This window comes from Diabrotica virgifera, chromosome 1, assembly GCF_917563875.1.
Source record: "Diabrotica virgifera virgifera chromosome 1, PGI_DIABVI_V3a".
NCBI lineage: Eukaryota > Metazoa > Arthropoda > Insecta > Coleoptera > Chrysomelidae > Diabrotica > Diabrotica virgifera.
This window is the reverse complement of record NC_065443.1, coordinates 217,324,015-217,351,470: the sequence shown is the minus strand read 5'-3', so window position 1 is coordinate 217,351,470 and position 27,456 is coordinate 217,324,015. Positions and strand designations below refer to the sequence as shown.

At 33.2% G+C, this 27,456-nt stretch overlaps 2 protein-coding genes across 2 annotated transcripts in view; one reads left to right on the top strand and one right to left on the bottom strand.

Annotated features, from left to right (window-relative positions):
• Positions 1–9,475, bottom strand: part of LOC114333484 (26S proteasome non-ATPase regulatory subunit 2) — an 86,857-nt gene extending 77,382 nt beyond the window's left edge. The window contains exons 1-3 of the mRNA XM_028283373.2: positions 9,293–9,475; positions 5,940–5,996; positions 5,616–5,877 (exon numbers count right to left, since the gene is read on the bottom strand). Of these exons, the coding sequence (XP_028139174.1) occupies positions 5,616–5,877; positions 5,940–5,996; positions 9,293–9,343 (370 nt within the window). The 5' untranslated portion in view covers positions 9,344–9,475. The remainder of the gene's footprint in view (positions 1–5,615; positions 5,878–5,939; positions 5,997–9,292) is intronic.
• Positions 9,476–9,841: 366 nt separating this feature from the next.
• Positions 9,842–26,985, top strand: LOC114333485 (tyrosine--tRNA ligase, mitochondrial). Its single transcript, XM_028283374.2, has 8 exons — positions 9,842–10,037; positions 10,088–10,235; positions 12,386–12,561; positions 12,614–12,830; positions 22,066–22,144; positions 22,764–23,017; positions 25,799–26,009; positions 26,774–26,985. The coding sequence occupies exons 1-8, from the start codon at positions 9,907–9,909 to the stop codon at positions 26,932–26,934; spliced, it is 1,377 nt and encodes a 458-aa protein (XP_028139175.1). The 5' UTR covers positions 9,842–9,906; the 3' UTR covers positions 26,935–26,985.
• Positions 26,986–27,456: the final 471 nt, after the last annotated feature.

The following is a 27,456-nucleotide window of genomic DNA, read 5'->3' as shown; positions in this document are numbered from 1 at the left end:
GAAACCCCCCAAAAACAGTTTTTTTTGGATTGTTGAAGGTGGCGAACCTTAGTGAAATATCTGAAACAACTTAGAAATATAGTGTTTGATAAAATACACAAGATTAAAAAAACTAGATCTGCAGCTATACCCAAAAAAAGTTATACGCTTTTTTCCAAAATAAAAATAAAAATTTTTTTGAGGTTATGTACACTCAACCTAGGTGTTTATAAAAAATAGGCATGTCTTGTAAATGCTTCAACTATGTGTGTAAATTTTTTTAAAATATAAAATTGATTGCATCCCACCTAAAAAAAAAAAGAATGTGTGTGTACTTTGTACGCACGTAAGAAGTTATACTTCTACTACATATTATGTGATTTTTAAGACAATACCAAAAATTTAAAAAAATAAAAGAATAAAACGCACACAAACACATTGAAAAATGCCTCAAAGAAAAAATTATTTCTGAACGATAATACTTGTTGGCAAAAATTTTAAATAGGCATTTTCTGAAAAAAAAAATTATATAACAAATATACTTACAATCATAAAATGCATAAAAAAATAAAAACTTGCATCGGGAATCGAACCCGTGAATTTCGGGACGCTTTGATTCGTAATCGAAGCCTAGACTCACTCGTCCAATTCCACATTATTTGTCATGTGGAAAAATAGGGTAACTGAACGTTTTACTGTTTGACAGTTGTTTTGAATATAATTAAATTATGTAGTTTAAATTTTGTGGAAGAAAATATTAAAATATAACAAAACAGTAAGAAAACAATATATTAGATGAAGATTGGTAGAACTTTTGTTGGTAATCAAATTAAGTATGTAAATCAAAGCATTACATACCTAAATGGGATGCCTAAATAGATAAATAAATCTACGCCAAAAAATCATAATTTAAAAATAAAAATCGGACCTAATTTCCGATTTCTCTCTAAAGAGAATTTAAGGGATTTCTACAGTAGAGCGTCGATTATCCGAACGTCGATCAACCGAACGACCGCTTATTCGAACTATCGACTCCCGCGTCCCGCACTCGAATACCGAGCAAGCGTTAGTAATTGACGCTTAAAATATCTTCAATTTTCTTCAATATTGTATCCAAAAATAATTATGTTGTTGCAAAGACTGCACTTTTTTGTTTAGTTGCTAGTTGTCATTATCAAGATATAAATAAATATGTAGGTATATAAATATGGCTTTTATTCACTTGTGGATAAATATGTATGACTATAAATATGTATCAATATATTGTAGTTCGATTATCCGAACAAATCGGTTTTCCGAACACCTATGTCCCCCAATTTGTTCGGATAATCGACGCTCTACTGTATTTCAACCTAATCCACATGTATAATTACAATATGATTATAATAAAAACTACTTACCAAATTAGAATGAGTTTTCCTTGTCCAAAATAGTCCAAAAGTCCAAAAATATAGGTATATGAAAACTATTTAAAAAGGCAGTATAACTATATATTAACTAACTTTTGTTTGTTGTTTCTTTTCACACAAATTTTAAAACACAACAACGATAAATAATCTAACTACAGCTGTGCCACAGCCGCCATATTGAATAATTTTTGACATGTCATTTGAACATCCAATCAGAACAAAGTTATAATGCGCATGCGCCGGGATCACAGGTTTTAACATATAAAAATTCACCCTCATATCGCCGGTAAAGAAGTATAACTTCAATAAAAACGAAAAATGAAGTTCTTGATGGTGGGGGAAGGGGGAAAGGGATGGTGGGTGAAAATTACGCTGAGTCTTATTTTTTAATAACATAGAACTTAAAAAAATGAAAAAAATTTAATTCTGTGAGTGAGGAAGAGTACCTTTTAATTTATTTATCCCGTCCATAAGTGAAAAGTTTGATGCGCCACTGTCGACGCATGTACCACTAAAAAGTGACGGCACAGTGTTCATACGTTTTCTTTTAGGTTCTACTATTTAAGTTATAGGGTCTTCTTCCTCTTCTACGGCACTACAGCCCAAATTGAGCCTTGGCCTCCTTTATTTTCTGCCTCCACTCTTGCCTGTCTGTGGCTGCTCTTCTCCATGCACGGACTCCTAAAAGGGCTTGTGCGTCGCTGTTTACTGTGTCTTCCCAGTGCTTTCGTGGCTTCCCAACCGGTCTCTTTCCTTGCATTCTAGCATTCAGTGCTCGTTGTGGTAGCCTATCCTCTCCCATTCTTTTCACTTGTCCAGCCCATTGCAATCTTTGTATTCTAATGAAGTCTGACAGGGGCGTTTCCTTATAAAGTTGATAAAGCTCGTTGTTGTATCAACTTCTGAAGATTCCGTTTTCCCTCACAGGTCCTAGTATTCTCCTAAGTACTTTCCTTTCGAATGTGTCGAGTTTGTTTTTCGATGTTTCTTTCAGGACCCAGGCTTCACTACCATAGCATGTTATTGGTCGAATTAAGGTTTTATAGATTCTCATCTTTGTATTTCGGTGGACACTTTTAGACCGAAATATTATGGGAGAGGGCAAAATAAGCTCTGTTTGCCTGCGTTATTCTCTTCCGTATTTCTCCATCTTCTGATCCGTCGGCATATATTTCTACTCCCAGGTATGTAAACTTTTCAACCGTTTCAATGTCATCTTCATGTATAATGTTTTCTGGGACTATATTTCTTCTCGTCTGAGTCATTATTTTTGTTTTTTTCTGTGTTAATTTCCAGACCGAGCCTTTTTGTTTGTGTTTTTAACTCTGCATATGTTTCCTGTGCTCCTGTTGATGTTCTACTCATAATATTATTATCATCAGCATAAGCGGCCAGTTGAACCGTTCGGTTGGTCAGTAGATTTCCTCGTCCAGTTTGCATTTGCCTAACCGCATACTCCAGTGCCAGGTTAAACAATGTTGGGGCCAGCCCATCTCCCTGATTTAGTCCCTGCGAAATGTTGAAAAAGTCTGTCCGGTGGTTTTGTATTCGTACACATGCCTGTTTCATCCATTGTGGCTTTAATGAGTCTTATTAGCTTGTGTGGTATTGCCAATTCAGCCAATATATAGTATAGTTTGTTCCTTTTGACTGAGTCGTATGCCTGTTTGAAGTCTACAAACACGTTGTGAACATCAACATCGTGTTCCCATGCTTTGCTCAAGATCTGTTTGACTGTAAATATTTGATCCAGTGTCGATCTTCCCCGTCGGAAGCCCGTCTGATACTCTCCAATAATATTTTCTGCTAGTGGTTGGAGCCGCTGGTTTATAATATATGTGAGGACTTTATATGCTGTCACATAGTAGAGAGATTCCACGGTAGTTTTTGCACTGGAGCTTGTCTCCTTTTTTATAGATCGGGCATACTATACTTTTCTTCCAGTCGTCGGGTATTTTCTCTTCTTGCCATACGTCTTTGATGAGCGCGTGGATGTGACTTGCTAGGTGGTCGCCACCGACCTTATATAGTTCTGCTGGTATTTCGTCAACTCCTGGAGCTTTATTGTTTTTCTGGGCCTTAATGGCTTCGAGAACTTCCTATATGGTTGGAGCTTCTACTCCATTCTCTTCTACGTAGATCATACCCATTTCATCTTCCATGTCTACTTGAGTTCCAAGTAGTGTCTGAAAATAATGCTTCCAGGTTTCTGTGACTTTCTGTTGGTCACTGATTATTTGCCCACTTTCATCTTTACATAGACTTGTTTGAGGTTTATACCCACTTTTTATCTTTTTTAGGTATTCGTAAGCCCCTCTAATTTCGTTGTTTTTGAAATTTTCTTCCATTTTTTCTATTTGTCCATTTTCATAGGCTCTCTTTTTATTTCTAAATGTCTTGTCTGCTTTCCGTCTTGCGACTTCAAATAATGTTCGTCTTTCCCGTGTTCTTCTTGTTATGTACATTTTGTGTGCTTCATTTCTTTCCTCTATTGCTTGTCTGCACTCGTCATCAAACCATGCTGCTCTCCTCTCCTTTTTCTTGTTTCCCAGGGTGGACGCTGCTGCTGTCAGTACTGCTGTTTTGATATTAGTCCATTTGCCCTCTATGGAGTGCAGTTCTAGCGTCCTTAACTCATTTGCGACTTCTTGTTCGAACTTCTCTTTACATTCCTGAATCTTCAGTTTTTCCAGGTCGTTTGTTTGTTCTTTGTTGTCTTTCGTTTCTTTCCCTGTTAACTCTGCATCTAAATTTGGTTTGTACTAAAAGATGGTCTGATCCACAACATGCTCCTCGTCGTGTTCTCACATCGGAGATACTACTGGCTGCCCTTTTGTCTATCAGCACATGATCAATTTGATTGGTTGTGGTTTTATCTGGTGAAATCCATGTCATTTTGTGTATGTCTTTATGTGGGAAGCATGTGGAACTTATAACCATGTTTTTACTGGTGGCAAAATTTATCAAAAACTCCCCATTCTCGCTTGTTTCATTGTGCAGAGAGTATTTTCCTATTGTGCCATAGAACTGCGGTTCCTTGCCTATTTTAGCATTCATTATCACCCATTATAATCTTGATGTCATTTTTTGGGGCATTATCATATACTATCTCCAGCTGTTGGTAAAAGCTTTCCTTTGTATGTTGCTCTTGATCTTCTGTTGGACAGTGAATGTTTATCATTGTTAGGTTGAAGAAGTGGGTGCAAATTCTCAACTTGCATATTCTTTCACTGACTGCCTGGAAGTCGATGATTTTTGACTTAAAATCATTATCCACCACAAATGCGACTCCATATTCTTTGCTTCCTTGTTCCTTCCCACTATATAGAATTGTGTGCGTTTTAGTGTCCCTGACACCTTTCCCCAGCCATCTTGTCTCCTGAAGAGCAGTAATCATGAGCTTATATCTTTTTAGTTCTTGCAGAAGTGCGGTTTGAGCTCCTGGTCTGTTTAGCGTCCTCACATTCCAGCTTCCAAATGCATAGTCCATGTTTCGTAGCTTGAGTCGTTTCCGAAAGTTCCGTCCTGTATTCCGAGGCAAATGTTCAGGTTTCGTAACAGTGTGTTTTTCCGGGAGTGGGTTGTCAGCCCACTGCCCAACCTTCCTACTTTATCCGGGCTTAGGACCGGCAGTGGTCACTCCTGAGCTACTCGATCCACCCATTTGTCACCACAGGCGGAGTTTTATAGGGTCTTATCGTGCCTAAAATGATTAGCAAATTTCACCTATAGCGGCTCTTAGTCTATTATACCCTGAAATCAATTCACCAAAATAAGAATGATAACTAAACCATCATGATAACTAAATGCAAATTAAAAATTGAAATGAGCTATATCCGCCATTTGTTTACATACTTTACAACAGGATCTAAATGTCATTGCATTATTTACATTTAAAATGGCTTAAGAATAAAAATAAAACTCAATGCATCTATATAAAAGCTGTTGAATATTGCATTTTTATCGAGTCCTGAGCTATTCTGAAAATTTCAGGTGTCTAGGTAGTCTGGAAGTATGTTTAAAATAGATTACAAGATTTCCCGGACATAGTGACAAAGAACAAGTGGAGTATATAAATTTTTTTTAAAAACAAGAGAACAGATGTGGAACTAGAATCCCAATAAAACACTTAAAAGAACATAAAAAGAAATAAAAGAAATATAACTGATTCATATAATATTAAAATTCAAATATTAAAGAAAAATTTCAATAAATAATTTTGCTTACCTTGAAGACAGTATTTCAAGCAATCCCTATTATTCTTAGCTTCCTCTCCACCTGCAGTTCCCATAGCTAACACAGATATGATATCAGCAAGACTCTTCTTCATCTGTGGGTTTGAAATTCTCTGGTGGGTCATTTTGAGCAATTCATAGTAAGGAGCCAAATATTTAAGAGGTTTCGGAACTGAAGTCATGGAAGTGGTAGAAGTTTTTATCAAAAATTTCATCATGTCTATAGATGCAGGTATAACTAACAAGTCATTACCCTGAAAATGGAAAATATACACATTTTATATAGTTTAATCACCAGATAGAGAATAATACTTACTGATATCTTATCAACAAGGAGTTTCAGTTCAGCTTGAAGTTCTTTATCCTCCTCAGACTAAAAAAATTCATTAAATAAGTTTAAAACTAGACCTAAGAGTTCTTTGTAGAATTTGCATTATGTTATTTATGAATATAAATATAGAGAGTTTTTTTTTAATATTGTTTAGGATTGTTAAAGCAACTAATGTTGCATGCTGTATATGGATTTTCCAAAACAAAAGTTATGGTAACCTTGTCCCAAGAAACTCCAATACATGAATACATGATTTGAACAAAACAAAACTATACTAAATTTCAATAAGACATGCAGTGCATGTAAACAACGATTTTAGTTGTTCAAGGTGTTCAAAATGTATCTACTCATTCCATAGTAACAGTATATTATTAACATCACTTTATCACTTTTTCTCTTTTCTAGATTATTAGTTTTTATTGTATAGTATATAAATTATTGTAATCACTGAATACATAGATAGTGAAAAAATTATTCTATTAACTAAATTAATGAATAATTCAGGTATGTGATTATACAAGTAACTGTTATCCAAAAATATTCAAAACCTGAACCAAATAGCCACCTCGCTTGTTGCTGACGATGACATCGCTGTCAACTAATGTTTACATCTAGTGCATAGCTCATGCGAATAAAAATATCCCTGATGATATCATTATATTCATTATAAGTGGGCAGAAGTATCTTGAAAGCTGGACATTGAAGCAAGAACACATAAATAAGCTACAGTCATTTGAAATATGGTGTTACAGAAGGATACTTAGAATAACATGGATAAAGAGGAAAACAACACGGAAGTATTGCGAGAAATGGGCAAAAAATACGAAATAATAAACACAATAAAAATAAGAAAGTTACAGTATCAACACATAATGAGGGGATAGAGATATGAAATGCTAAGACTGTAATAATACTGATAATACAGGAAACGATAATATGAGGAAGGAGTATAGGAGGAAGCTATGGCAGTGAAGCATGAGTCCCGAAAGAAACATCCAAAAATAAACTGAATACATTCGAAAGGAAAGTACTGAGGAGAATACTAGGACCTGTGAGGGAAAACGGATCAGAAGTCGATGCAACAATGAGCTCTATCAACTTTATAAGGAAACACCCCTGTCAGATTTCATTAGAATACAAAGATTGCAACGGGCCGGACATATGATAAGAATAGGAGAGGATAGGCTACCAAAAGTGCACTGAACGCTAGAATGCAGGGAAAGAGACTGGTTGGAAAGCCAAGAAAGCGCTGGGAAAACACAGTAAATAGCGATGCACAAGCCCTTTTAGGAGTCTGTATGGAGAAGAGCAGCCACAAACAAACAAGGGTGGAGGCAAAAAATAAAGGAGGCCAAGGCTCAATTTGTACTGTAGTGCCGTAGAAGAAGAAGAAGATAAGAGGAAGGAAAATGTTATGGTTGAAAATTTTAAGGAACTGGTTTAAATGCAGTTTTATAGAACTCTTCAGAGCAGCTGTAGATAGAGTAAACATAGTGATGATGGTATCCAACATCCGATTGGGACACAGCACTTAAAGAAGAAGAAGGGCAGAAGTATGAGAGACATAGTGCAGTGTTTTACAAAGTTTATGAATAAGGCAAGTGAACTAAGACTTGTTGTAAACGAGAAAAAAACCAAATATATGTTGGTTACTAAGAACCCTCAAAATGTTCAACAGAGAATCCAAATTAACAACTATACCTTTGATCAAATCAAAAAATTCTCATATCTTGGATTGCTAGTAAATAGTACAAACATGAAATAAAAAGACTCACAGCAATAACAATCAGAACTCTCCATGGCCTTCACAAACATCTGAGAAATAAAAACTATAATGTGAAGTGTTGCTTAATATTTACAAGACCTTAATAAGACTGGTTTTAATATATGGGCCTGAAACATATACTTTATCCCAAAACTGCGAGATACTACTAGGCAGTACATGGTATCTTTGAGACAAATTTTTTTTATATAATTTTCGGGGCTGTAAATGAAAATGGTCTATGGTGTTGAAATATAACTTTGAATTAAACCAGCTATACATAGATCCAGATATTGTGAAGTGTATTAGGGTGCAGAGATTGAGATGGGCTGGACACATTAGGTACTAGGATGTCAGATAATAAGTGTACTAAGAGATTGGCATTCTCAAATCCAGAAGGCAGAAGTAAATGATGACTGCATAGAAGATTGGATTGATGATATGGAAGAAGACCTTAAAATTCTAAGCATTAGAAGTTGGAGAGGAGTTGCTAGAAATCGATGGGAGTGGTGACTTCTCTGCGATCAGGCTAAGATCCACAGGGGATTGTCAAGCCAATCATGATGATGATGATGAAAACTAGTAAAAAATAGAGGACAGTTATACATTTAGAACTAGAACCAATAAATATCATATCTTTTCTCTCTTTGTGTCTAACAGTTTGTCTGTTGATTATTGAAAGAGTATACTGCCGTGCTAAGCCCAAAGGCGGTAACTGATTTTTTATCGAAAATGAGATTGTTGTATTTCTACGTAGATTATAGGTATTTAGAATATTTTTACCAAGTCCTTAGAGTTGTAGAACTATTATAATGGGTATCTAGAATATATTTACAAAGTCTTTGGAGTTGTAGAAGCATTATAATATAATGAAACCTACCTAGAAATACAAAAATGTCATTTTCGATAAAAAATCAGTTACTGCCTTTGGGCTTAGCACGGCAGTATAGTGACATTATGTTTTGATGGCTTAAATAGTGGATTGTCATTATTGTCTGTCTTGGGCTGCTAGGGACGCTTCATGTAGACCCGTAGACCACAGCCAATAATTCCCCTGGTTTGATCAAGCCAGCAAGCATGATCAAACTTGTGGTTGTCATTGATTTTTCCCTCAATAATCAGTTTTTCTACGCCTTCTGTTTCTATCGCGCTAGATGTCTGAAGTATCTGAAGTAAGATTGCTTTATTTTTGATGACAGTCTTGTGTTGAGATTATTTTCAATGACATTTTACTTAATTCCCAAAAATATAATTTAAAAATACATAAAGTGTAGGTTTAGGACTATAATCCGAATTCAGGATATTTATTGTATTTACAGTGAAATTATCACATATTGTACTCATGCTGTGTATAACAAAAATAGTGAATTAAACTGCTTTAAAAATAGTAAATTTTAATTTAAGGCTTCAAAATATAAATTTATTAAAAGCTTTAAAAGACAACGTTAGTTATATTAGCACAATTTATTTGGACAAAAACTACTGTGTTTTTTAGTATCAAAAAATAGTTTTATGAGATTGTGAGTCATGGAAGTACTTTGAAGTGAGTAAAATATAAATAATGAAAATAACTTACTTCCTCATCGTGTACAGCTACTCGGGGAACGGCTACTGCAGTAGCTGCCATTATTAAAGAATTTTGCAAACAATTACAAATTACAAAATGAATATTTTAAGCAAAACTTTTAATAAACCTTGTAAATAATGTATTTTATGTTTGAATTTGAAAGATGAGTTTATTACATATTCACCGGTATGACATTAGCTTCAATACCAATAAAAGAAGAAAAAGAAGAAAGAAAACGAAGAAGAAGTAGTTCTAGAAATGAGTGTTTCATAAGCGGAGTACACAAAATTAAAATCATAAACAAGCCTTTTTAATCGTGAATAATTTTGAAAATTCAATTATTTATGTAATATAAATTAATTATAAACGTTTTTATTTTATGAGAGCAATAATTTTGGTTTTTAAATGACTGAATTTTATTTTCAAATTTGTAAATCCCTGCTAAATTATAATTGCCGCTGTCTATGGAGTTGCTAGAATGTGTCTTCTTTTCTAACTTATCGACATTAGCGCTACTATTTTTAGTAGGTAGGCACCTTATATTCTAAGGTAAAGGTAGGCACAAGGCCAGTAAAGGTTTACTTTAACCTCACAATTTGTGTAAATTTATTAGTTTTGTAATAATGTTTATAAAATTTCTATTAAACCGTGGTAAAACCAGCATAATTTGCTACCACAGGCAGTATTCTAATAGAAATATACTAAAATTAAAAGAACGTGGCATGTTTGAGGATATTTTTCCAGATAATTCAGGGTAAGTGATTTTTCTTTTCTGTGTATTTCTGAATAAAAAGGATTTTCTAGGAATGTAGTTACTGATTTAATGAATGCTCGCCCACAAACAGTTTACGCGGGTTTTGATCCCACTGCAAATAGTTTACATGTAGGAAATTTGTTAATTCTTATTAATTTACTGCACTGGCAAAGAGGTGGACACCAAACAATAGCTTTGGTATGTATTACAATTTAAATTTCTGTTATTAAAACTTACTAAAGATTGTCACGCATAGGGAACTATACTATCGCTCACTAAGTAATAAGTGAGCCTGCATGTACGATATATTATGGTGTATCTTGAATATGCCTTGTCAAGAAATATTTTATGTTTATATTAGATGTATTTCCTTCTCCACTAGTACTCCTCCTCTCTTTTCAGTCTACCAAACCAAAGTGTGTTTTTTTTATGATTTATGACCTATTTTGTTCCAGCTATTTAAGTTCTAGTAAACGAACACCAAAAACACAGAGCTAGGGAATGTTTTAACTAGTTGTGTACTGATTTCTGTTTAGAAGATACTAATCATATTTTACATATTTTGAAATATGTCTGTTATTATCTGTTGATGTACTTACTACAGTGGACTCTCTCTATAACGAACACAGATATGACGAGGTTTCGCTTATAACTAGGTACACTAGATGTCCCATGAAATTCCTATTGAATTATAACACCTCTATCTTCTTAAGGTGCCTATGCGTTTCGAATGTTGGCGAACACCTCTATAACGAGGCATATTTGGTTATACCGAACGAGGAAAAATGAAATCAAAGAATATGTTTCTTTACCTGTTTTTACATGGCTATAAACAAATACCCCAACTGCCTGTATATATAAATGCCCAACATCAGTGTTATCGAGACCAGTGCTGTAATAAACTCCACTGCATGTAATAAACTTCTTTCTGTTTATCTATCAACCGATATGGCGCATTGTAGGAAATGTACAATTTACGATGACGAAGTCTCATTGTTTAGGTTGACCATTGACACCTAATAAACTACCTAAGAGGCATCAAAACATTTGAATATTATTGTTGTCTGATATAAAGAGATCTGCTTATAACGAGGTAATTAGTCAGATATTTCAGTTCTCGTTATAGAGAGTGTCTATTGTATAATATAAATTATATTTTACTGGGTTTTCAATCTGGTGGAATGTAGAGTAATATTTTTGGTGTTAAATTATGTGCTATTAGATTGAAAACTTAGTCTTTTGCTAGCAGTTGCCGCTAGAGCATCCCTATCATTTCGTTCGTTGCAATCCGTAACTGCACGCCAGGGTTTGTCCTAGTTGGGTCAGAGAGAGCAGCATATGTGCCTCCTGATGAGAGACTAATAAGTTTCGAAACCAGTAGAGGTGATTGCTGCACTCTCTGATTGAACTAGAATATGACTCGGCTGTAGTTTCGTGTTGCAACGAATTTTGCAACATGTTTTTTATATTTTACTCTTTAGGTATAATACATATTATAGTTGAAATGATAAAGCAAAACCTATATGATATGGTTTTAATCAACATAAAATTGTACATAATTCATACAAAAAATTAACATGAGAATAGCTTAATAATAAGAACTACTGCTTATAATCTTCAAGGAAATAGTCAAGTGCAGAAGTTAAATTCTACTGTCTGGTAAGCTATTCAACTGGCCTGTGAATCACATGAAGCACCTATTGAGACTTAGGAACAATACCTACCAAATGTGCTGCATTCTATTTGTTCATTGTTATGTACCTCAACTAACTGTACACTGCATGAAAGAATGTTAAAAATGGGAATACAATACCATCATGGTTAACAGAATAATGGCATGTCTTGATGAAAAGTTTTGTTCTGAAAAAACACGTACCAACCTATTGTAGAAGACGTATGGGTAATTGAGGCAAATCCTGATTACTCTTTTCTAAATTGAAAGACGGACAGGAGACCACTGTGTCTGATCGTCACCTGGCTCCAATTGGACGAGGTGAAGGAGAAATAGGTACTAGATATACCCGGTCAAGAATCAGTGTTGGTAGAGGACCCACTTGAATCACATTCAAGCCTCAATGATTCCTCATCCAATTATACAGCCACGCAAAACATGCCTCCCCAGGCAGATACGACTATATCTCCCCCTCTACCGGATTGATTACCTCTTAAAGTACAACCAATCCAGTACCAAGTAGGTTAATATCACATCAATAGTACAGCTCCCAGAGTCCCAGTGCTTGACAAGCTTTAGCCTAGGAAACAAATTGATCTTGTACAAAAGTTTAATTTAGCCTATATTTATCATTTTTCTCATTTTACTGGTAATACTGAGTATAGTTTGATTTTAGGTTGGAGGTGCCACTGCCAAGATAGGTGATCCTAGTGGTCGTAATACAGAACGTGAAGAGATATCAAAATCTTTCATAGCCGAAAATATACAAGGACTTTGTAATAATATTAGCACAATATTTTTGAATCATGAGAAGTTTTTATGGAAAGAAAAAAATTCCTTGAAACCTGTTAGGTATTCAAACATCTCGTGTATCAATAAATTTTAACATTATTTTCTTCTACAGTATACTCAACAATGCCAGTTGGTACCAAGTCATGGATCCAGTAGATCTGATTGGAGGTGCTGGAAGATATTTAAGGATGGGAACATTGTTATCAAGAACTAGTGTTCAAACCAGACTTCAGTCTGCTGCTGGTATGAGCTTTACAGAGTTCAGTTATCAGCTGTTCCAAGCATATGATTGGTTGCATTTGTTTAAGAACCACAATTGTTCTTTTCAGGTATGTAACTTTCTTGATAAGTGTCTGAATACTTTAAGAAATGAAATATTCATATTTGGTACTAATCACACACTTGTCAATGGCAGCTATGTACGCCGTTGCTCCCGCTTGGCGGTGCTAGTGTAGTTGGGGGTCAACGTTTTGACAAATCGTGAAGTTTGTATATTATGGTGTTTTTGTTTACGATTTAATAAATAATAAATTATGGCAAAAATTACGGATCTTGGACTGTTTGTATGTTGAAAAACGAATTGAGGAGAAGGAATGCGAGGAAAAAAAGGAAGCCCTTTAACAGCCTCCACTGTTTATATAGCCATATCTATTTCCTAACTACCCTGTCCCAGTTGCTTAGTCTCTTGTTGCCACAAAATCAAATTTATATTTTTTGGCTTCGTTTACTAGATGCTTCAGTTTTCTTTCCTTGGATGATCCTCTTATATTCCACGTTGCTATTTTAACTAGTTCTTCTTTATTGCCATTATCTCGTTTATTATTTTTCGATTCTCGTTTTCGTTTTCTTTGCCGGGTCATCTTTGTTAGGTCTCCTAATACTGTGCATTCAATTCTAGTATTTTGCAATGTCTTCCTCTATTCTTTCCAGCTGCTCCTTTGTTTTCTTCCATTTCCATTATTATTCATTGTTTATTGTTAGTCTTTGGTACTCTGTTTTTGTGCTATTTCCTTTGATTTTCTCTTCCTTAGTGATTCTTCTTATTTTAGCCATTATTTCCCTTTCCGTCCTTCGTCAGATCATCATTTATGTATATTTTTTATCTCAGTTGTTTGAGTTTCATCTTATTTTGCATTACTTTGGTCTTTTCTGTCTTGTTATCCATCTCTACCAAATATATTTTGTCTCCCAGCTTTCTTGCTTCATTAACATTTACTTTTACTCACATTTCCTTTTCTATGGATTTTTCTACCTCATTCCCTAGCAAGAGTGGTTGAGCGGTGTCAATCTGCAGTCCTTGAATCACAATATTTTTCCTTCTCCCTCTCTTTCTAATTTTTGTATTCTTTCGTTGGAGATCATTTTATTTTCTCAAATTAAATTCAAAGACTCAAATTAAAAGATTGATTCGAATAGTTGACGTAAGTTGACGTGGCCTCCAACTACCCAAGCGCCACCTACGTTGAGCTTTTCAGATTAGCTGCCATTAATACTCTACGTTTGTTGGACTATTGATATTTTAACAATATAATAAATTGACCAGTCTAGGTCAATATAAAACCGTGTTCCAGGCTGAAATTTTTTGCTTTGGTGGCGTGCATTGATAAAATTATAGATGGAGACCCTAAAGCAAAGAGATACAACATTTACACAGACAGCCAAGGAGCTATTCTAGTACTAAAGAACCCACTTACCAGATCAAAACTGGCGAGGAACTGCAAAGATTTCCTCAACAACCTGGCAAAAGATAACAGAGTGTCTTTAATGTGTGTACCAGATCACGAAGGGGTAGTGATGATCGAGACTGGTCTTGGTCTTGCGGTCTTGGTCTTGGTCTTGCAGCAAGACCAAGATCAAGACCGCCTTTTGGTTGCAAGACCAAGACCAAGACCGAACCTTGCAAGACCACGCAAGACCAAGACCAACCTGCAAGACTCTTGCACTTTTTTGAGAAAAATTGGTTTTTATTATTTAACTTTATTTTTTTAGTTCAATAATATATACTGACATTGTAAGAAACCTTAAACAATATCGAATTTTTAAAATACATAATATTTTGGTTATATTTTTAAGTCGTTTTGATTAAGTCAAACGGTTTGCATTTTCTCAACCTTCAAAGTGTCCAGAAGGCAAGTTTTCAAACGGCGACAGTTCAAGGACAATTAAAATTACTTGTAAGACAAAAAAATGTAATTATAGATAGGGTAATCCATTTAAAAAAAAAATGCAATTAAAAACGGTTTTTATGTACCAGTAATTTTCGCTATTTTGTCTAATAAAAATACTGACACTTATTTCAATTCTTTTCGCATAATCGAGGAAAAATATAGGTCGTTAAATTTAAAATGAATACAAAAAATATCATAATAGATTTTGAAAAGGGATTCACAATGCTGTGAAAGCATTGTGGCCTGAATAAAAAATAACTGGTTGTCGATTGTAATGTGTCAAGCTGGGTATCGCAAAATCTAAAGCTTAGGTTCAGTTTCTGAATATAATGACAAAAATTCCGATACTGGGAAATTTTTAAAATTATTTTTTGGATTAATTGGTCCAGAAAGGACCAGTAGTACAAATAGTATGTGCCGCACTTGAAATGCATGCGCATCATTTCAGTGTGTTTTAAATTCTAGTTTTTACTACCCACATCCGAATATTTTCAACTTTTTAAATGTCATAATGGGTATTCAATCCAAAAAGATGTGAAAATAAAAAGTGCGAATAACTCATGTTACGAGAGCAATGTAGTTTAAATAAAATTAAAGAACTGCAAGATAACAAATTACAGAATTAAGCGTTTATAACTCCCCATTAGGTTTAGTTATTATGTTATAGTATTAGGTCTATAAGTAGGTGTGGTAAATATGTACGTATTTACTAAAAAGTATGTTTTAGTTAGTTTATAAATAAAGTTAATTATATTAAATAATGATTAAATAGAGTAAAAAATATTTAAAAAGATAAAAAAGACTTAAAAAGATAAAAGTTTAAAAAGATAAAAAGATAAAAAAGATAAAAAATATTTGATTTTTGTGTTCTCTTAAAAAAATTTAATTTATGTTCTTAAATTTGACCCTCGTAGGATAAATACTACAGTGTTCGAGTGAAAGGAGCAGATCATTATCTGTTAACAACTATAAACCGTTTATCCCTTTTCATAAAATCCGTGAATTGAAGGTCCCCGACCATTTGTAGCACCTTTAAGAAGCTCTTTTTCTTTAACATTTTATTAAAATACAGGGGCAATAAACAATAATCCAGACTCAAGACGTGGTCTGAAGGCAGGCGGCAGGTATCGACAGCATGCAAAACACAACGTGACACAACCGAAGGCCGGCAATTGCAACAAGGGTTGTAAATGCAGGTTTTTCCTACTGATAAACATTACCATTATAAAAATGTACTCTAATCTCTTTATATAGAGAGAAATAATTAGGTCATTAGATGAATGTATAATGTTAAAATTGGTATCCGTTTGAAACTACATTCTACATTCTGTTAAAATTTTAAAGCAAAAAATATAGTTTCATTCTTCACATCTTTATTTATTTCAATGTACATTTTATTCGAAATTGTTTGGTTCAAATTATTACTACCAAAAAAGTAAGACCAGCAAGACTCTTGCAGCAAGACCAAGACTGCCTTTTAGCTGCAAGACCAAGACCAAGACCAAGCTTGCAAGAACACGACCAAGACTAGCCTAGTCTTGGTCTTGTTCTTGTTTTGCTCATCACTACGAAGGGGTGCATGGGAATGAACAAGCTGGCAAAACAAGGCTCTACTCTAGAGAAATATTTGTAAGCCCAAAATGTTTCTGCGTCATTACTAAAGATGCTACATAAAACGAGGTTCAGAAGTGGCTGATCAGGGATCATCACAAGAAATGGAGAGCCACTCAGCAGCAAATCCAGACTAAAATAAGTATAATCAAGAATATCGATGAAAAACTTTTGAACAACTTGATGAACCTCAATAAAAGAGAAATCAAAACAGTCACTGAAATGGTGACTGGACATTGATATTTGATGAGAAACCGCCTATACAAACTAGGTAGGTGAGTGGTGAACCATGGTGCAGAAAGTGTAAAATAGAAGAAGAGACTGCTGTACACATCCTATGCCTTTGCAATGAGCTAAGTGATGTGATGCTGGAATTCACTGGTCACCTGGGGTTTGAACCAGAAGAGATAAAACTAAACCTAAAACTACCAATAAGAAACTGTTCGCCATTGTTGAAGCCACAGGACTTATTAGAGTTTAAGAGGATGGGTACGTATTTTCGGCTGCAATGCTATTCAAATGGGGATTCATTTTTTTTTCGAATCCTGAGAAAACTAATAAGTATTCTTGAAAAATTTAAACGCAGAATGAAAGATTACGTTATTAGCGAGGGCCGAAAGTCCCCGAGAACTTCTATAATGTTTATTTTAATAAGTCAGGAGTTAAAAACTAAGAGAAAATTTAGTGTTATTTTTAATTTTAAATATCTCATTCAAAATAAACTTTTTATTTATTCTAAAGGACTTTCGGCCCTCGGTAATAATTTAGTCTTTCATTCTGCGTTTAGATTTTTCAAAAATATTTATTGGTTTTTCAGAATTCGAAAAAAATTAACACAATGTCGTGGTAATATTTTCCAAATCTATCTTTGTCATACAACGCACTCAGTCGAATAGAATATTGTCAGGACAATGGGTCTATTGAATAAAAAGAAGAACTTGCTTTTACTTACAAGTATTTAAGTATTTACTTAATAGTAATTGAATAAAGTCATTTCTTTAATGCTTTGTTCAATTACTATTAAGTAAATACTTAAATACGAGGAAGTAAAAGCAAATACTTATTTTTATTCAATAGATCCAATGTCAGTCAGACACTGACAATCAGTGACAATTTTAAATATTTGATATGAATCGGGAATATTTTGAGTTGTTGATTATATAATATTGATATACAGTGGATCTTGGATATTACGGCCTCGGCAGTTACGTCATCTCGGTTGTAACGTCAACTTTTAATAGGTCCGGCCAAACACTATTCGATAACATTATTAAAAACCCGGTTTTATCGGCTAAAAATAAAGTAACCCTCGTCTATAGCGTCATAAAATTTTACAGTAGGTTGTCCTTCTTTGATCTTATGAAGAATAAAGTGCAATGCGTTTCCGACTTTGCGACATTGTTCCTTCTAAGCATGTGAGAAAGGCTAATGGACCGTGATAGTGTGACGTCAAAGCGTCAAAATTTTTCCAAACACGTTGCGTCTAGGTATACGCTAACGTGTACGCAAATAAAAAAGTTAGGTAGAATTAAAGGTCATAACAAATATTTTTCTATCAAACAAACACTAAACATATCAAAATAGCGTGTATCAAAATACACAGTCACTGCCCACGCTAAATAGTCACTAGCTTGATGAAGTTTAACTTTTTTATTTGCGTACATTTTAGCGTGTACCTAGACATAACGTGTTTGGAAACCTTTTTTTGACGTTTTGACGTCACGACTATCGCGGTCCATTATTATCCCTTCTGTGTACAGTTATGTGACCTTGACAGTTCTATGATTTCTCATTTATCAGTGCCATCCTCAGTAAACAGTCAAATTTTCTGTTTCAGAACAGTGTGTTTAAGAAATTCTCGCTACCGTGAAATTGTGTTCGACTCGGTTTGTTTTTAGATTTTAAATTAGTAATTAGCTTTATATTTTTGAAGTTATACTTCTTTAGGCTCGATTGAGATTGAGGGTGAATTTATATTGATCTGCGCGCATGCGCACACCGACAGTATGGTATTAGTCGTTATACGGACTCTGATTGGGTGTTGAAATGATCTGTCAATAATAAATAATTGTTCAATATGAAGGTAAACAAATGTATAATATATTAGTTTTATTGTTGTGAGGACAGAAACAAAAAAGTTTATAATTGTAGTGACATTTAAATAGTTTTTAAAAGCAACAGGTACGTAATAATTGTAAATGTATCATAGGTACCTACCTATTTGAACCTACCAAAATACATAGTATGTAATACTTTTATTTACATAATTTGATTACCATCAAACTTTCTATCAATGTTCACCTAATATATTGTTTTCTTACTCTATGTTTTGTTGTATTTTTTCAATTCTAAATCATTTCAATTCAAAATCAAAATAATTTAATTTAATTCAAAAATGTCAAGAGCTTAATCCGTTTAGTTAGTCGATCTTCGCACATAATGACACATTGCCTCCGTGACGAAGCGCTTAAGGCGAATGAACCCAATATACCAACCGCGCTGATAGCTGGTTCGAATCCCAATAAAAACTTTTATTTTTTTATTTTTTTTTATACATTTTATGATTGTAAGTATATTTATTATGTAATTTTATTTTCAGAAAATACGTATTTAGTTAAAAAAATTTCCGACAATTAATGTTCAGAAATCATTTGTGGCATTTTTAATGTGTTTGTGTGTGTTTTATTCTTTTATTATTTTAATTTTTGGCACTGTTTTAATAAAAATGTTTGAGAAGTAGTAAGTATAAATTAGTTTAATATTTAAATAAAATTACAAATAAAAAGTATATTAATTTCGTTTAAATCATATAATAGAAGTATAACTTCTTACGTGCGTACAGAGTACACACACATTCTTTTTTAATATGGCGAGTTGTAGTACTAAAAGGAAGTACTACTTTCATTTTTCTGTGCCTCTTTTATACTGGGCCCTTCAGTGACGCTATAACCAAGTTCCACTGTATATAGTGTATTTGATAAATAATTGATTTAAGACGTGAACTTTATAAAAACTTATTTATTGTATATTATTTGTGGAAGATAGAAGCAGAGAATATATCAAGATATATTCTGTGATCCAAGTATTTTGTTGTTAAAGATGTTCAAAATTGTAAGCGTTCCATAGTAACAATATATTATTAAAAAATCACTTTAACACTTTTCCTCTTTTCTCGATTGGTACAGTTACGGTCATTGAATAGTTTACAGGCCTACGTATCTAGGAGCCGATTTTTTAAATTATTACCTTGTTTAAACGCACCTTTTACGTCAAAATGACGTTACCAGTGGTGTACCTAGAATACGTTGATTAAAATTAAAAAATAAAAATAATATAAATATGTAGATATATTTTACAAAGTTTAACAAAATGGAAAGTATAAAAAGAAGTTTTTTTGAATATAATGGATTATGGTCTTAATAATGAAAACAAGGAAGTCTGGTTTAAAAATACCCATATTATTTTATATCTATCCCAAATTATCCAATCTTTGTTTGATTTTTTATATTATGCACATATATGGCTCACGTCCAAATCTGCAGCAACTTGTCTTAAAAACCAACCTTTTTCGAGTTTGGCAATTGCTCTTGCTTTTGCGCATCATTCAAATTTATTGTAACCATTTTGGAGGAGTTTGATATCGTTATTCTATTTTTCAACACTCGTGAAATTTTTGACAAGCATTGACTTTTTGAAATTTTTTGACTTTGACATTTATAAAATCCGTACGACACTGCACATTTACAGTATTACAATATAAAAATTAAGGTGTAAACTATTCAGTAATCGTAACTGTACATATACATTATTACAATCACTGAATACATAGTTAGTGAAAAAATTATCACATTTATTAACTGAATTAATAATTTGCAATTATACAAAAAATAACAGTTATCCAAGAACATTCAAAATCCATCTCTTTAAGTTAGTTATGACATTGTCAAGTATTCTTGTTCTCATGATCATTTTTCAGTGCGTCATTAATTATGACGTCATATACTGTATTGGGTGTGTCGAGACTTATTTCATGTAATAGGGCTTTTCATTCACAGTCATTTGTTTCGAGCTCCTGTCATGTATGTCGTATAATCCGTGTATATTAATATTGTACACAGATTATACAACATATGACAGAAGCTCGAAACAAATGACAATCGATGAAAAGCCCTATTATTGACGAATCTGACAGATGCCAGAATCGTACTTAGCCATAGGTGAAAAGCTTGTGGAATTAAACTAATTAGTAATTTAGTAGATTTGATTTTTACACAATATGTTAACATGTAGGTATTTTTTATAAAGGGGAATAAAATTAAAAAGTAAACAATATTGTTAATTAAATTTATAAATATGGAAACATTAAAAAATGACACAAAACTATCCATAAACTGTGTTTTTATCTTCTTCTCTAGGTGCTGTCTATGCTTCAAAAGTTGATAATCATCAGAGCGATCTTTATTTCTGAAACCGCGGCTCTAAATAATTCATTGTTATTACATCCAAACCATTTCCTAAGGTTCTTCAGCCATGAGTTACGTCTCCTTACTATGGATATTTTTCTTGCATAAAGACCTGGAGTATAAACTAACTTCTAACGAATTAAATTCTAAACCAAAATACAAAACTAACTTTTAACGAACTAAATTCTAAACCAAAACACAAAATAATGCACAAAAACGTTGTGAAACACAAGGGAAGTCGAATTCGAAATTTCAAAATGACAGGTACACAAAATACTGACCTGAATAATAACCGTCACTTGACTCTTTGACACTTCTAAAAAATGGCCAAAATGGACTAAGGCCCGTATTCATAGTCGGTACTCAAGTCTGAGTCGATGCTTAAGGTCGACCTTGAACAAATTCTTATACAAATTTGTATACAAAGTTTTTCAAGGTCGACCTTAAGCATCGACTCAGACTTGAGTACCGACTATGAATACGGGGCTAAGTTTTCGTCAAATGTTCGTAATACGTGTATTTGATTGGCTAGAAAAAACGCGCATTCTAAATATCAACGAATCAAACGTAGGTTAGGAATAGACATCTTATGTATATAACCATTGTAATGCTGCATTATTTTTGTGTTTAATCACGGAGCTACCGCTTTTTCCGTCTCATCAAACTTAATGCATTAGAGAGAAATCGAAAAACTGTGACGCACTGAAAAATGATCATGAGCACAAGAATAGAATGACATTCTAGTTATATTTACATATCCATACCAGTGTGAATTTTACTACACGTAGTTTGCCATGTAAAGACAGAAAAGGTAAGGATAGACGTAAAATATTTGCGAATTATGTACCCATGGCCTTAAAGGAAAAAACAAGTTAGTTAGCTACTAGAACAAAGGGAACTAGCTGACAAAACATTAAAAAATTTCAAGTTCAAATACCAGATTTTTAATTTTTAGGACCTCTTGCATGCAGTTCTTAACCCATTTAGTGACAATGACCTTAATTAACGTCATAGTTTGTATTGGCTAGCGCCGGTGACGTTTTTGTACGGCATGAACTTAAACATAAACTTATGCTCTGCACCTCCGTAAGCGATTGGGGCGCGCAGTGAAAAACCCCAGATTACGGCGCTGGATTCACTGTGTTAATCATAATTATAGTACTAACGATGACTAAAATACCTACTTCAAAATTACATACTCTTTGTATTTCTTAAATTTCCCTATATATCATTCTTTTTAATAGAACTAATTAAAGAAAATAATTTATCTTAAAGAAACATTAATATTTTCTAACTCTAATCAAATCTTCTGTTATTTGTAGATAGGAGGTAATGACCAAATGGGAAATATCATGTCTGGCCAAGAACTAATTAGTAAAACTTGCAAAAAACCTGTCTATGGTAAGTTAAATCATATTTCAGAATTTATCAGATTAAACCATAAAAGAGGAATAGTTCTGTGACATATAACTGGGAATAAACAAACAAAAGCCCCAAACAAAGGCCCTAGTCATCTAGAAATGATCAAACTGGACCCAATTACAGGGCATACATCTGAAGATCTTCATCTTCAGATGTATGCCCATCTGAAGATGAAGAATAACTACTAAAAAGTAATTAGAAAAACCATGATGAAGCTCGGTAAGTACCAAAAAGGTACCAGGAACATGAGCAGCACAGTGAGGAAAAAGTTTGAAGAAAAAGAAACTGAAACGAAACTATGAGCCAAAAAGACTCAACAGCAGGTGCTAAACCCTATCTTAAAACCACAAATATAGATGTAGGACTGTAGAGTATATTATGCAAAATATCTTTCAGGGCATAGTGCAAAGGTTTATGAGGCCAAATAACTATCTACAATATAATTCTTGCTATACAGGTTTTCAAACTGTTGATCATACCAAACAAATTTGTATGCAGCTAAAAAGAAAAAAAATATTGAGAAATAAAGACATTTTTCCAAATTTTTGGTATTTTCTTTCTTAGGTCCCCATATAAATAATTTTTTCATATTTTCAAGGTCTTACACTTCCACTAGTAACAACAGAAATGGGTGATAAATTTGGAAAATCCGCTGGTAATGCAGTATGGCTCTCTGAAGAAAAAACATCAGCTTTTACATTCTACCAGTTTTGGATGAGACAACCAGATTCAGAAGTTGAAAAGTTTCTTAAACTGTTCACATTTGATACAATAGGCAGTATATCTGATTTAATGAGGCGGCACAAAGAAAAACCAGAATTAAGGCTTCCACAAAAAAGGCTTGCAGAGCAGGTATTACAGAAAGATTTAATTTAATATCTTTGATAGGTTTAGATGCAATATATATTTTTAATTTTTGATTAATTTGACCTATACTTGTTAGATAAACACTAAAAACATTTTGTAAGTTTTTGAATGAAGGTTGAATGTTTTTTTTAATAGGAAGTATTTGTACTCCCATGTTTCTCATTTATCTTCTTCGATGTTATCAATTAATTTTTTTCTATGTTTTCCTCTTCTCTGTCCAAGGAACTGTTTTTTTTTTCTGGATCATTTTGCTCCATCCACATTACATACCCTATCTCAGATGTCAGTGTTTGACAATATCTAGTTTCTGTTATATTCTGTTATTCTGTATAGTCGTAAGTTATTTTGTCTTCTCCACACATTACCATAATTCACTGCTCCTTAAATTATCCTATGGTCTGTTTTTAAACCAAGAGGAGTAATTCAAATGTATCTCTCCGTAATGCTTGTTTTTAATTGGTCCAACCTCAGAGAAGGTTACTCCGCTGTTATGAAATTTGGAACTTATGAAATTTTGACACTACTGGCATTTCATAGGTTAATTAAGTTATATCGGCGATTTTTTGTGTTTTCGGCTTTATTCTTTTAATTTTTAGATTTTTAGTCTACTCTTAATTTTATATAAAAAACAGTTGTCTTTAGAACTCTTTAGCGACGTATTATTATAATATAATATGTATGGATTACTGTCCAGCACGGAACTGAACCCATACGAGGCTAGTCATCTGGATTATTTCAGTTTGGTTTAGAGATAGCAACATATGCATTCTCTGAGGAAAAACTGACGAGTTTTGAAACCGTTCGATAAGGGTGCTTGTTGCACTCTCTATAAACGGACTGAAATATAAGACGGCTTTGGATTCGTATTGCAATGAGATGAAAGTGATTATTCATTTTTATTTGTATTATGTAGTATTACTCCTATCTGAGTATGCAGGGTTCCATTTTCGTCGTCATTTTTCCGCGCTGGACAGATGGGACGTTAATTGCAAATTATAGAATTCCCTCATCTTCCCAGCTCCAGCATCCGATTGGCTTGCATTTTTAGAAACCACGGAGGTGTAACCAGAAAATGGTCCCAATAAAATTTTTAATTTAATATTATTTTATATTTTATTAAGTTGAAAACTTTGACTTGAATTATTAGTTAATTTGGATCCAAAGGATGTTATTGTACACCCTAACACAACCAAGAGAAGATAAAACTCATACTTTTGTTGCAATGAAAAATTACACCAAAAAATATATCGTGTTAAGACAACATGCTACGGACGGAATTATAAAATATAAAATTTGAATATTCATGTGTATTCGTAAAGATTGCCCAGAGCAATTTTTATCTCTTAATTTGTATTTTTTTATTTTATATACAGAATAAGCCAAATAAAAACGAGACATACGCAGTTAATATCTAACATAACAGATACACTGTGAAACTGCGCAGTGAATTCGCAGTTAACAGTGTATTGTAACTACATTTGAAATAGTCGACCAATATAAAAGTTCGACAAATACAGGGTGTCCCGGAAAATAGTGCGTTCCTTAAAGGTATAGGTAGAAGGCACCATGTAGAACAAAAAACTCTTATAACATTTTTTTCTAAATGCAACCGTTTGACCAAAAAATTAAAATGTATTTTGGTAGGCAAATTTAAATCTGACAACTATGTGCGGTACGCAAATTTAAGCATAGACAGTCCCATGTAAATAAATAGATAGAAGATAGATAGTAAACAGATAGTTTTAAAGAATCCTGTTTAGTGTCAATGCCGAAAATGTTTTCGAATAGTGAGTGTATTACCTATTATGTTATTACCTATGAATGGTGTTTGTGAAAGGTTACTTGAAACATCTATTCGGTATAATAATTATTTTCAGGTAAGTAGGTACAACTTAGTTATTTCAGTTCACAAGTAAACAAATTACTGAGACATTATGTGGTGTATTTAAGTTCCACTGTAAACTATTAAAACTATGTAATTCATTTAAAGCCCTCAGCAATACTCAGCATTCAACCCATTTAAACCTTACTAAATACATAATACTAGTTCAGTTAAAAGATGTGTTTTTATGTTAAAAGATGTGTAATTCGTTTAAAATTATGCAATAGGCATTTCAATACATTTCAAAAGAAAATAATTTTAGTAAACAAATAGTAAATACATAAGTATTACCTACTATTTGGTTGGATTATTTTAAATACATACTGTTAATCACAATCACAAACGAGTTCTTATTATGTTATTATTCCGTAGTGCGTACGATGTTGCCAGTTTATTAAAATTTCCAAACATTAAAATACAGGTATATGGAAAACAATGTTAACTTTTTTTTGGAAATGGTTAACTTTAGAAAAAAATGGTATAGGACTTTTTTGTTCCAAATTGTGTATTCTCTCCATACCTTAAAGGAACGCACTATTTTCCGGGACACCCTGTATATAAATCATAGCAACGTTAAGATCGGTATGTATAAAGTATAAAACATGGTTCAACTACCTGTCTCCTTTTACGAGCGAGCTGAGCCGAAAGTAACCGGTCGGGTGTCGCATATCGCGGCTTGCTCGTAGATGCTGGTAGTTGAACAATATTTTAATACATGCCCATCGCGCATCGTTATGTTGATATGATTTATATTGGTCGACTATTTCATATGTAGTTCCGATACACTGTATTAACTGCGTATGTCCCGTTTTTATTTGGCTTATTCTGTATGTGTGCTCTTCTTGTCCATAAATATTTATTCCCTAGTTTTTCTCCCTTTTTAGGTAACTCTTCTAGTTCATGGGGAGCAAGGCTTAGAAAAAGCCAAAAAGGCAAGTGAAGCGTTGTATGAAGCAAACATTACAGCTCTAAGTGAAATGAACACCAAAGATATAGTACAGATATTTAGTGGAGCTACAATAGTCGAAATTTTACCTGAAGCTGGACAGAGTATCTTAGATTTAGCTATGAAAGCAAAATGCTTTCCAACTAAACGTAAGTGTAGCCAATATTTTATTTATCCTTCAACTCTCCTTCCTTATTGTTCTGAAGCTATTTCTTTATGGCATCTTAAGCAATTTACTATTTTATTTGGGAAAATCAATTGTGGCTTATTTCCCAAATAAAATAGTAAACTCCTTCCCTATGTTCCTCTGTTCTCTGTATCCGAAATTTAAATAGAAATTTTTGAAGGCAGCTTTGTGTATACCGTTTATTTTAAAACGTTTTTATATACTTTTTGTATTTGTCACTGTCTCCGCAAAATTTTGTAATCCATTTTAAACAGAGTTTGCAATGTATTGCATTGCAAACATGCAATGACATTTAGATTCCATTTTAAAGTAGGTCAACAAATCGATAATAATTACATATTGATAGTGGCTCAGTGGTAGAGCATTAGACTGCAGATCGAGAGGTCCCGAGTTCGAAACCTGGCTTGTTGCGTATCTTTTTTAATTTTTTAAATAAATAATTAAAAGTTAATACATATACTTAAAGTTCATATTTTATAAGTTAATTATTAGGTATATGTAAATATTATATATACCATTTTAAATATTTTCTTTGGTTTATATGAGTTTAAATCCGCTAGAGAAAATATGCCTCTAAAATAGTCAATTACAAAATTCTTTTATGGCAGAAATTAAAACAACAAAATAGTTTATAATTTTATATTGGGTCCTATAAAATAATGAAAACGTTGTATTATAAAAAGTTCTTCTTTATAAAAGTGTAATTATTTAAATTTGTTTTCACAGAAGATGCTATGAGAATAATTTCTGCAGGAGGATTTTATATTAATCATCAAAAAGTCAACAATCCTAGTGAGGTCATAAATCTGTCGATCCATAGGCTGAAGAATAACTCTACTTTACTTAGGGTAGGAAAAAGAAACTATTATGTTATTAAGTGGATTTAAAAGATATGTACATTTATTTATAAAATATGTAAATAAAGTTTTTTAATAATTGATTCTTTTTTACTGAATGCAACAATTAGGCAATTGCTCTTTTTCGTCATATTATGCCAATTAGCTTATTGTGCATTGCGTATGTTGTAGTGTGCGTTAAGTTATTGATCTGTTATTAAGTAAAATGGGCTTCATCGTCTTTACAAATAATCGCTTACAACCGAACGAGTGCGGCACGTCAGTTGAGTACCCATCGGAATAAGAACAGATTTTTTTTAATCCAAATTCTCATCTCAACTGGATTAGAACTCATTCAGTCAGTTCAGTTGCTCACGGGCCTCGTGCCTTCGATCTGGGGCTCTACTCCACTTATTTGAGCTGCCTTGACTCTAAAACTATCTTTTCATCTTCAAAATGTGTTATTATTTCACAACCAAGCGATATTCATTCCTGAACAAGCTAACTGTCCTGTTACGACAGTTTTAGCCAAGTAACAGATGTTTTTAGTTGAGGATTCCTTGTCAATGATGG

Bases quoted from the DNA above. Each gene is read 5' to 3' on its own strand.
- LOC114333485 (XM_028283374.2), top strand. From the start codon at position 9,907: ATGTTTATAAAATTTCTATTAAACCGTGGTAAAACCAGCATAATTTGC. The intron at 10,038-10,087 runs GTAAGTGATTTT...AGGATTTTCTAG, and splicing joins ATTTTTCCAGATAATTCAGG to GAATGTAGTTACTGATTTAA. The intron at 10,236-12,385 runs GTATGTATTACA...GTTTGATTTTAG, and splicing joins GACACCAAACAATAGCTTTG to GTTGGAGGTGCCACTGCCAA.